The 12,351-nt window shown below is 46.4% G+C and overlaps 1 protein-coding gene across 1 annotated transcript in view; it reads right to left on the bottom strand.

Moving 5' to 3' along the window:
- Positions 1-575: 575 nt before the first annotated feature.
- The window catches only part of LOC122946541 (class I histocompatibility antigen, F10 alpha chain-like), a 55,627-nt gene continuing 43,851 nt past the window's right edge, over positions 576-12,351 (bottom strand). Inside the window, exons 5-8 of the mRNA XM_044306248.1 lie at positions 7,225-7,323; positions 5,844-5,873; positions 3,010-3,061; positions 576-2,363 (exon numbers count right to left, since the gene is read on the bottom strand). Coding sequence (XP_044162183.1) covers positions 3,045-3,061; positions 5,844-5,873; positions 7,225-7,323 — 146 coding nt within the window. The 3' untranslated portion in view covers positions 576-2,363; positions 3,010-3,044. The remainder of the gene's footprint in view (positions 2,364-3,009; positions 3,062-5,843; positions 5,874-7,224; positions 7,324-12,351) is intronic.

Here is a 12,351-nt window from a genome sequence, read left to right as displayed (position 1 = left end):
TTTCACCAAAGCGTTTCAAGGAATGTGCTTAAAGGTGTCGGGTACCGCTTGTTCCTCTGGTGAAAGCAGTTGATTCAGACACCACAATCCTCGTTTCTCGGCAGCAGATTGTCGCTGTAAGCAGTGAGTGTCCAGAAACAATGAGTCAGTGCGCGGACAAGCAATCACAACAGCAATCGCTTTTCCGCATACAGCAGAGATGATTGCTGCATGTGAATGCTGCTCTCAACTCCACTCACAATCGGGCCATTATCAGGGACAAATGATTTGATATGGATAATTGCCGGCACATACCGTATACAGGGGACTTTAAGTATTAAGGAGTCCTTTCCTTTCTTCAGTAAGACATTTATAAGAACCTTTCAGCATGAAAATGCAGTGTAATCTGCAGGCAGCCTGGACCAGAGCAGGAGGAGCTGAGCAGATTAACATACAGCTTTGAGGGAAAAGATTCTGTAAAACTTGTAATTTATTCATTAGAATCTCCGCTCTTTCTGAGCTCAGGAGCCATGTGGGCGGTCTCATTAGTGATTGACAGCTATCTGTTGTAATAATCACAACTGCGACAATGGTGATGTTGGTGTAAATGGACTTTATTGATAAATCATCATCACATCAGTAATCAGGAAATACTGTAAGATTTATCCCCCCCCCCACCAGAGACTCTTTAAGCGCCAGATAATCGCTAATGAGCGTTCACAGGAAAATGATCGTTCATCGGGTAATTGGATCGTTTGTGCAGACACCTATATCATTGTTTGCCGGCAGCAGATCGCGCTGTGTAAACCGCCTCTGCTGCTGGCTAGAGAGTCTGTATGCGGACGAGTGATGGCGTTAGTGATTGCTTCTCCCCATACTGTGGAGACCGCTGTATGTAAATGCAGCGGTCGCCTTCACTAACGAGCAGGCTCTTACCTCCTGGCCGGTGTAAAGGAACCTTTACATTCTCATCCAGTTTATTTACACAGCGATAATTATTCTCTCTAGCGGCAGAAGATGAGAGGATGATACGTTTCTTCATGATTTAGCCTCTTTCCTCTCATGACTGGAATACTATGTAGCGGTGCGATGTCATCTTTCTTAGTGCTGACTGCATTACATCCAGCTTAGAGCCCAAGAGCTTCACAACATGGACATTCACAATGTGTCTGGTACCTGCTGACTGCATTTATCCATATACCGGAATAACATGGGATATAAGCCCTTGACTTCCATTAGTCACAATTGCTGCTTCTATCTGACAACCATTTTCTAAGGCTAGTTTCACACTGCCAGCAAGGACCAGCCTGACGGAGCTCTCTGGATCCAGCACTGCCGGGTGTTACCAGAATGTCTGACAGAGATCCAGCCACTACCCTGCAAATGTGCCGGGATTCAAACTGACAAATAACGCTGCGTTCAGTGGTATTTGTCTGGCCGAATCCCAACATGTTTGACAGGTAGCAGCTGGATCTCCACTGGACCCCATTATGGTCAATGGGGCCGGTGGGCCTTCTGCTAACACCCAGTAATGATCCAGAGAGCTCTGGAAGGCTGGTCTCTGCCGGAACCATGCTGGCAGTGTGAAATTAGCCTAACACTGCAGCTACTTGGGCGATTTCTCTGCATCCATCTATGAGATGACGATGAAACACTGTGGATGTGACAACTACAGGATTAACAATGTGAAGTTGCCCGGTAGTCACCACTTGTGTTCATAGAAGCTTGTCTCCACTCTTGCACATGGCTCACGTTCTATCACCAAACTGCTCATCTCCTGCACAACCTGAGCTTGTTCCTCCATAGGAGACACACAATCCTGGTGTATGACTGAGTACAACTAATCAGTGGACATATCTCAGTACAAAAATTCAGTAACATTCCCACGTACTTGCTGTCAATATCTAATCACTATGATCGCAACCTAATCGCTCACTGGCATCAAATTCACTTTCTGATCCCCCAAAAATATTTTTACAAAATCATTCTTACACAGTGGATGGATCCAGTCTACCGGCATCACTAAGTACCCGACCCCCACTCATCCTCTTCACGCGGGGATCATATGAAGCAAACAGCGATGTGTCACTGTACTGTGAATGTGAGGTGACTAATCAGTGCAGAGCTGACAGTGGGGGGCGCTCTTGTATGGGGTCTGAAATCTGTTACATTCCACTGACAGCGTTATGACACATGCTGCAAGTTTATTGCATTCAACTCGCTCGTGTGTACGGTCTAAGTCAGTATCTTTTAGAACAACTCCCCTAGACAAGACCCTGTTAATGGGGGGCTTTAGGTTAACAGCGCACAGTTCTTATTAAAGAGTTGTCAATCTAATCTGCATATCCCTTTTCCCAGGAAAGCTCATGGCCGCCCGTCTGGATCTGTAAAGACAAAAAGCAGGAAATGTTCTCATTAGAAGTCATTACACCGATCCAGTAATATCCTAACAATGGCCGAGGAGACCAGAATATATACGCGTCACTGCATGAGGTTTACTACACGAGAAAGTGAGAACCAACATTAAGACAAGATGCCTCGGAGCGCGGGTCATAGAGACATTGGGGGGATTTATCATCTCCCTGCGTCAGGAAAAAAAGTGGCGCTAAAAAGTCACAAACACGTGTATGCAACATTTTTTAAGAAAAGTCAGCGATGCCGTAGATTTTTGTTTAGGCAAACGGCGTGCAGCAGGATGCGCCTAATTTATAACGAGGCCCTAAGATGTCTCTCACTGGAAACTCAAACTTCGCTCCTATATACAGTGCAGAACGTAGGGGCAGATTACTGATCCTGTAGATCGGGGGGCACAACCTTTTCTGGTCTGGGGGCCGCATTGTCACGTTCTTCTATTTCAAGGAGCTACACAAATTTTGATCAACGCTGGTTTCCATCAGTCTATTACACAGGAAGATGGAAAGTGAACGGGAGGCATTCACCGGACACATTCATCCCAGTAGGTTTCTCCTAATCTTTGTTCCCAGATCTCATTACATGGCGGAGTCACTTACATCAGACACAATCACTCACCATTAGGCTTTAGCGGCATTAGCGGACGCGTCAGATCATGAAGTGTCTGAAGCTGTGAAAACAGGAACATTTCAGATTTTAACAAAATGTCGCTCATAAAATCTAAATATAAAGTGGAGAAAGTTTGTAAATTCTTCTTTACAGTTTCTCTATTTTGTGATTTTTAGTTATTTCACGTTTTCCTCGTTCTTGTACACCGCGATATCAGATCTCTCAAAATTCTTCTGGATTTGGTTGGTCAGACGGCGGTTTATCTCCGATCTGCCGTCAGTCATGTGACTTTACAGGAGAACTAAAGCAAACGATCTACACAGTTAGACGACATGCAGGCGGCTGTTTCACAACCATTGCAGTCTATGGGGCTATTCACCCGATTATTAGCAGCCAATGAATCCCGGGCGCCAAAAAATAGGACATGTCCTATTTTTGTCTATTTTCACAGCCAGATGGATCCTATTGAAATCAATGGGCCTGTTTTTAACAGCTGTTAAAATAGGTTAACCCCTTACCGCCATACAAGTACCGCATTATGTGCCCGCATTTGTATGGAGCGGCCTCTGCAGTGAGCCCGTTCCATACACAGCGGGTGCCGGCTGTATCATACAGCTGCAAACGGCCGCAATGACTGCGATTGCACTGGCCCCTTCATTTAACCCCTCAGGTGCCGTGATCAACGCTGATCGTGGCACCTGTGGAGTTAGGCTACCTTCACACTCGCGTTTTGTGTGGATCCGTCATGGATGGATCCGTTCAGATAATACGCATGCATCCGCTCAGAACGGATCTGTTTGTATTATCTTTAACATAGCCAAGAGGAATCCATCTTCCATCTTGAACACCATTGAAAGTCAATGGGAGAAGGATCCGTTTCTTATTGTGCCAGATTGTGTCAGAGAAAACGGATCCGTCCCCAATGACTTACAATCACTTAAAACGAATCCGTCCCCAATGTTTGGCTCAGTTTCTTCAGACTTTTTTTGTCCGCCTCCAAAGCTGAATGGAGACAGAACGGAGGCAAACTGATGCATTCTGAGCGGATCCTTCTCCATTCAGAATGCATTAGGGCAAAACTGAACGGATCTCACAAACGGAAAGCCAAAACGCCAGTGTGAAAGTGGCCTTAGGCAGAGGGATGCGGCAGTAAAATTGTGGGGCTCCAATCTGTTGCCATGGCAATCTCCATGCTGAACTATGCACAAGGCAGAGCTCAACATGGACACTGTAAGAATCCTATTCACCCTAGTAGATCTCTATTTGGGTGAATAGGAGAGTTGATCAAAAGATCCCAGGTTCTAGCCCCCTAAGGGGGCTAATCAAAAAAAAAGTTAAAAAGAAAAAAATATATAATAATAATAATTATTAATAAAACACCATTAAAAGTTTAAAATCACCCCCTTTCCCAATTTTACATATAAAAATATATAAAAAATAAAATAAAATGAACAAACTTTGGGTATTGGGTAACGCCGCGCCCGAAAATGTTTGAACTATTAAAATGTAAAATAAAAATTTAAATTCCTGTGCAGTGAACGCTGTAACGTGATTTGCCATTTTTGAGTTATCTTGTCCCACCTAAAAATTGAATAACACTGATAAAAAATTCGTACATACAACAAAAATAGTACCAGTAAAAACTTCATTACACAAAAAAACAAGCCCTCATAGAGATTTGTAGACCGAAATATGAAAAGTTATGGCTGTCAAAATATGGCAATGGAAAGAAAATTTTAAATTAAATATATATTTTTTAAGTAATTAAAATTAAAAACTATACAAGTTTGGTATTACAGCAATCATATTTTTTATTTTTTATTTTACCCCACAAAGAAATGGGTACCGTAAATGGAATAGTGGCATTACATTTTTTTTATCTCGTCCTGCAAAAAATAATCCCTCATATGGCTATGTGAATGGAAAAATAAAATGTTATGGCTATTGGAACGTGGAGAGGAAAAACCCAAAAAGCAAAAATGAAAATAGGCCCGGTTTTTAAGGGGTTAAAATGCCTTTCATGAGATGACCATGATGTTTCTACCTTTTTCTAATAATTGTGCCCACAGTTGTTGCCTTCTCCCCAAGCTGCTCGCCTATAGTCCTGTAGCCCATCGGAGCCTTGTGCAGGTCTACAGTTTTGGAGAAAAACGCTTCCATTTTGTCCCCATCGACAATGGAACTGAACGTTTGGTTGTGTTCCAACACCGGAGAGCAAACCACAGCAAGCTGCTTTGTTTTCTGTCTTGGGATGTGGAGCAAAACAAATCCGTCATGACACAATAGAAAATGGATCCGTCCCCCAATGACATCCGTCTTGGCTATTTTAAAGATAATACAACCGGAGCCGTTCATAACGGATGCAGATGGTTGTATTATCAGTAACGGAAGCGTTTTTACTGATCCCTGCCGGTGTGAAAGTAGCCTAATACAGGTAACGAGTTCAAACAGGTGACATTAATACAGGTAATGAGTGCAGAGTAGGGGGGGTTTCTTAAGGAGACACTAACAGGTCTGTGAGAGCCGGAATTCCTGCTGGTTGGTAGGTGATCAAATACGTATTTCATGCAATAAAATGCAAATTAATTATTTTAAAAAAATCATACAATGTGATTTTCTGGATTTATTTTTTTAGATTCTGTCTCTCACAGTTGAGGTGTACCTACAATAAAAATTACCGACCTCTCCATTCTTTGTCGGTGGGAAAATTTGCACAATCGCCAGTGTACCAAATACTTATTTTCCCCACTGTACCGCCACATACTGCCCTCCATATTCACAGGACACCAGTCATGGTCACATCTAGTGACATCTCATCAGAGACACATATACAGAATACTCACTGCTGGTCGCCGTGTAGTCGGCTTTCTTTCCTAAAGTAAGAAGAGGAGATGGAATTAGTAACAGGAGCCTGAAGATCCATCATCATTGGGTCCATATAAAGGAACATAATGGAGGACGGCTGAGGGGGGAGGACGTACAGACGGAAGGTCACCGGGTTATGTGTCTGGCAGCAGCTTTTCAGACAATTTTTATGTAAAGTTCCAGTAAAACCATCGCCATGTCGGCTGAATAAAGCGCAGGTTCCACATTATTAGATTTTCTTATATTTCTGGTTATTTTGGGCTGTAATATCAGAAATGTTATCATGTTTTCGGTATTTCCCTGATTAGTGAGGAAATACAGAGAAAGATGAATAATGACTGGAAACCTTTCATACACCTCTGTTCACACTTAGTTTCTGTACTGCGCTCGGTGTATGGGCCGGTAAAGCTCCTGCTGCATATGGAGAACATTTCCTGAGGCCTCATTCACCTCGTATCTGCCACAAATACCAGGATTTATGGTTTTCCAGGTGTGTCCTACACTATTCCGTACAGAGACACACCGTAAAGTCTATAGGGCTGTACACTGTTTATACTTCGGAGTCCTATGGGTGACGTATGATATTGGAGGTCTATACAGGAGCAGATATCGCAGTCTTCTATCAGAGGTATATGGCGATGTCTGCGTCTGATGAGAGGCCATAAGAACGTGCAGACAGTACATAATGTATTCCATACCAGGGCTGCTATACCCTCCTGCACTGACTCCATATACTACACCCAGGGCGGCCACATGCGGCCCACAGGCTTCTTCTGTGCGGCTCCTGACTCCTCAGCCCCAGAACAGTAATGTCCAGGATTCAGTGACGTAGTCCTCAGTCCCCGGCATTGTCCCAGGACGTCAGACATCTGTCCTGATAGAGGAGATCAATCACAGATCACTTCTGACTGGTGGGAATCTCCAGTGCTGATCTCTGTAGAGCGACACGAGAAGCGACCACTGATCTAATGGACGTCCTGGTGGTAGAGAGCAGAGTAGGACACACTGGAGACCATGGCTGGTGTATTAAGGGCGCTGTGCCTGGCACATTTCTATGGGCGCTGTGTGATCCTGGTGATATGACGGGCACAGAATTATAGGGGATTCCCTGTAGGGGGGACAATGCTGTCAGCAGCTCCATGTGGAGTCATGACTGGAGGACACAGCAGTGTGGATTATATGTAACATGGCTCCGCTGTGGAGGGAATGTGTGACATCAGTATGGGGACAGTCTGGAGAGAACCATACAATATGGAGGAAATCAAAGGACAGTGTGTAACAGCCGAACATATAACCTCTACATGTAATATATATACACATACGTCCTGAGAGAAGCCGCGCCGTATTCCTGATACTTACTTCTGTATAGGACAAATCCACCAATGGCAGCAGCAAGAAGAATGATGACCACCACAGCCACGACCACAGGGGTGACCCAGACACTCGGATTACTTGGTTCTGGTTAGAAATCAGAGAGGTGAGTATGAGCTGCGGATTATACTGAGAGCGTCATGTATCACAGACTCTACCCCCGCTGTAGTAACGGCGCAGTATGTACAGTGTAATAGGATTACATACAGGAGCACAGTCCAGATTTACTTCATGTACAGAACGATGCCGGTGAGCCGAACTAAACCGCATTCACACACTGCAGATATCAGGACGTGCGCTGTGTGTTCTGGATTTGTAATTAGTTTTTTTGGCGTTTCTTGCACCAGATTTTTGGTGCATTTTTGTGCTGTGAAAACCCCAGCTCCAGATGTTAGCTGAAGGTCTATGGAAGACATCAAACGCAGGAGAGAAACGTCGCTGTTTTTTTTGCTCCTGCTGTTTCTGTCATTTTTATTTTTCCGGCTTCTTTGAAATGCCGCCTGCGGATCTCTGGTGTATATTCAGATGCTTTCACATCCCCTTCTCCATAGAGGGGCACACAATGGAGAAACCCCTAGTGGTGAGACACACGGGGGACATTACAGAGCCCCTCATGCCAAACCCCATAAAATTTGCAACTTTTAAGGCTTCTCACCACTTTTCCAAAATGGCCAGAAAGCAGGTGAGGCTTAGCAGGAGGGGGATGTTATTTTTTCCAGAAAGAGACGGAAGTTACAGATGAAGCCTGCAGGTGGAGTAGACTTCAGTTTCTGGCGCACGGGAAGGCAGAGATGCACCTGATTTGTTAAGAGACAGGGACATCAGGCCGGTATACGGGCTCGCCAGTCTTGATGAAGGTCCTTCATGGTTTCCGGTGACAGGGACATCAGGCCGGTATACGGGCTCACCAGTCTTGATAAAGGTCCTTCATGGTTTCCGGTGACAAGGACATCAGACCGGTATAAGGGCTTGCCAGTCTTGATAAAGGTCCTTCATGGTTTCCGGTGACAGGGACATCAGGCCGGTATACGGGCTCGCCAGTCTTGATAAAGGTCCTTCGTGGTTTCCGGTGACAGGGACATCAGGCCGGTATACGGGCTCGCCAGTCTTGATAAAGGTCCTTCATGGTTTCCGGTTATTTTGCCATTTTCCCAGCCCAGAAGAAGCCGCACAGGTCCCTGCACATACACATTTCCACTGCCGTTATTTCTAGGGCTGTAAGAAGAAGTGTATGTGGGTTTTTCATCCATCTGCACTTTTTGCCTTTTTTGCCTATAGTGCTTCTTACCGCTAGTGTTTTCTACATGTCGTTTTTGCCTACAGAGAAGGTGATAGGACAATGCCTGAGACCACCGAGAGCTCCAGCCCGCTGCATTTTTAAAGAAAAAAAAAAAAGCAAGAAAGATAAAAAAAAAACTCCCCCTATCAAGCAAAAACATCAGGAGCTAAAAGACTCTTGTGTGTCCTGCATCTCATGTTTCCCACAGACCTTCAGCTAACATCTGGTGCTGCAAAAAAACGCCACAAAAATCTACACATGAAAGCGGCCTAAGGCCTCGTTCACATTTCCGTGTCTGCCTGACGTCTGTGAAGAAATGCATCTCCGTTTCATTTGTGAAGACATTCGGGAAGGATCCGTGTTTGGTCCAGGTGTACGTTTTTTGCTCTCCGTCTGTCAACCCTATTCCACGGACACTGATCCGCTGAAAATGAATTTCGAAATCATCTTCTATCAGTGGTCCGTAAAAAACAGACCAAACACGGACGCAACAGACGTCATCCGTGTTGTGTCCATGCTTTTTCACGGATCTGTAGACCAGTGTTTCCCAACCAGTGTGCCTCCAGCTGTTGCAAAACTACAACTCCCAGCATGCCCGCACAGCCAAAGGCTGTCCATTCATGCTGGGAGTTGTAGTTTTGCAACAGCTGGAGGCACACTGGTTGGGAAACACTGCTGTAGACTATAATGGGCGTGTTTGGGCCGCATCACAGATCAAAGTAGTGTGTGGGTCCATGATTTTTTCAATGACCCATGGACTGTAAAAAAAATACTGATGTGTGAACAGACACATTAAAATCAATGGGTGCGTGTGCTGTCCATGGCATAGACGGGCAGCACATGTCAGAGAAAAAAGGAAATGTGAACAAGGCCCAAGTGTGACCCCAACCTGCTTAGTATTGGAAAGTCCCTCGAAAAAATCTCAGAGAACCCCTACAAATTACCTCATTTTAATAATTTGTGGGGGCGGCTGACTAACGAACATTTACCAACTTTATCTGTGCAGAAAACTGGTAGAGAATAGTGAGCTTCAAGGGTTAATGGCTCTCACTGCAGCAGCGGCATCTTCTCCTAGGTCTCCATGGCGTGGCTGCTATCAGCAGTGACATATACAGCCGGACATAATACATAGGGGAAACATCATAGATGTAACTAGGAAGATGATGGCAGTGTGCCCTGATGGCCGCAGCTGGTACAACATGGCGTCTGCCACCCACATCTCATCTGTGCCAACCTATCCCTGCTCGCTGTGCCCGTATGTAAGAAAGCAAGGCAGTCGCTGTGCTGCTTAGTAATAATAAAAGTAATCTAATACAGCAATAATGAAGCTGGGGTGTCAGTGGCCGTCTGTACGACAGCGGCAGAAGCTGCTCCTCCTCCTCTACCCCCCAGCACAGGCCGCTCCTCCTCTACCCCCCAGCACAGGCCGCTTCTCCTCTACCCCCCAGCACAGGCCGCTTCTCCTCTACCCCCAGCACAGGCAGCTCCTCCTCTAGCCCCAGCACAGGCCGCTCCTCCTCTACCCCCCAGCACAGGCCGCTCCTCCTGTACCCCCCAGCACAGGCCGCTCCTCCTCTACCCCCCAGCACAGGCCGCTCCTCCTCTACCCCCCAGCACAGGCCGCTCCTCCTCTACCCCCCAGCACAGGCCGCTCCTCCTCTACCCCCCAGCACAGGCCGCTCCTCCTCTACCCCCCAGCACAGGCCGCTCCTCCTCTACCCCCCAGCACAGGCCGCTCCTCCTCTACCCCCCAGCACAGGCCGCTCCTCCTCTACCCCCAGCACAGGCCGCTCCTCCTCTAGCCCCAGCACAGGCCGTTCCTCCTCCACCCCCAGCACAGGCAGCTCCTCCTCTACCCCCCAGCACAGGCCGCTCCTCCTCTACCCCCCAGAACAGGCCGCTCCTCCTCTACCCCCCAGCACAGGCCGCTCCTCCTCTACCCCCCAGCACAGGCCGCTCCTCCTCTACCCCCCAGCACAGGCCGCTTCTCCTCTACCCCCCAGCACAGGCCGCTTCTCCTCTACCCCCCAGCACAGGCCGCTTCTCCTCTACCCCCCAGCACAGGCAGCTCCTCCTCTAGCCCCAGCACAGGCCGCTCCTCCTCTACCCCCCAGCACAGGCCGCTCCTCCTCTACCCCCCAGCACAGGCCGCTCCTCCTCTACCCCCCAGCACAGGCCGCTCCTCCTCTACCCCCCAGCACAGGCCGCTCCTCCTCCCAACGTGCTCAGTCACTGGCAGGTGTTGCTGCCATTGGAGACAGTTTGTCTGAGGAACTTTCAATGATGTAGCTATATGGACAGTTACGTTATCAGAGCTGCCTCAGAAATGGAGGAAACTTCTGTGTTCACTCCTCAGGTGGGATACTTCTCCAGCTTAGGGGACAGGAGGTGGAGGGGACTGTACAGGCGACGTATGACACTCTATACCTATACAGAGGGATACGTTGCAGCTTTCTCTCATAGGTTTACAGTCATGTGAAAAAATTAGGACACCCTTTGAAAGCATGTGGTTTTTTGTAACATTTTTAATAAAAGGTTATTTCATCTCAGTTTCAACAATACAGAGAGATTAAAGTAATCCAACTAAACAAAGAAAACTGAAGAAAAGTCTTTTCAAGATCTTCTGTAAATGTCATTCTACAAAAATGCCTATTCTAACTGAGGAAAAAGATAGGACACCCTTGCCCCTAATAGCGAGTGTTACCTCCTTTGGCAGAAATAACTGCAGTGAGACGGTTCTTGTAGCCATCTACCAGTCTTCGACATCGGTCTGAGGAAATTTTACCCCACTCCTCAATGCAGAACTTTTTCAGCTGTGAGATGTTTGAGGGGTTTCTTGCACGTACAGCCCTTTTCAAGTCACCCCACAGCATCTCAATGGGATTCAAATCTGGACTTTGACTTGGCCATTCCAGGACTCTCCATTTCTTCTTTTTCAGCCAATCTTTGGTTGATTTACTAGTATGTTTTGGGTCATTGTCATGTTGCATGGTCCAGTTCCGCTTCAGCTTTAATTTTCTAACTGATGGTCTCACATGTTCTTCAAGCACCTTCTGATACACAGTAGAATTCATCGTGGATTCTATGATGGTGAGCTGACCAGGTCCTGCTGCAGCAAAGCAGCCCCAAACCATGACACTTCCACCTCCATGCTTCACAGTTGGTATGAGGTTCTTTTCTTGGAATGCTGTGTTTGGTTTACGCCAAACATGTCCTCTGCTGTTGTGTCCAAATAATTCAATTTTGGACTCATCTGTCCAAAGAACATTATTCCAGAAGTCCTGGTCTTTGTCAACTTTATCTCTGGCAAATGTCAGTCTGGCCTCGATGTTTCTCTTGGAAAGCAAAGGTTTCCTCCTTGCACACCTCCCATGCAAGTTAAACTTGTACAGTCTCTTTCTGATTGTAGAGGCATGTACTTCTACATCAACAGTAGCCAGAGCCTGCTGTAGTTCTCGAGATGACACTTTAGGGTTTTTGGAGACCTCTTTTAGCATCTTGCGGTCTGCTCTTGGGGTGAACTTGCTGGGGCGACCAGTCCTGGGCATGTTGGCAGTTGTTTTGAAAGCCCTCCACTTGTAGACTATCTTCCGGACAGTGGAATGGTTTGATTTCAAAATCTTTTGAGATCTTTTTAAATCCCTTCCCAGACTCATAGGCTGCTACAATCTTTTTTCTGAAGTCCTCTGACAGCTCTTTTGCTCTCACCATGGTGCTCACTCTCACTTCAACAGTCAGGAGCACACCAAACTAAATGTCTGAGGTTTAAATAGGGCAAGCCTCATTCAACATGCAGAGTAACGATCTACTAATTATGTGCACCTGGTGTGATATAC

This window comes from Bufo gargarizans, chromosome 9 (assembly GCF_014858855.1).
Source record: "Bufo gargarizans isolate SCDJY-AF-19 chromosome 9, ASM1485885v1, whole genome shotgun sequence".
Lineage (NCBI taxonomy): Eukaryota > Metazoa > Chordata > Amphibia > Anura > Bufonidae > Bufo > Bufo gargarizans.
Note: the sequence above shows the minus strand (reverse complement) of the source record. Positions and strands in the feature narration are given on the sequence as shown.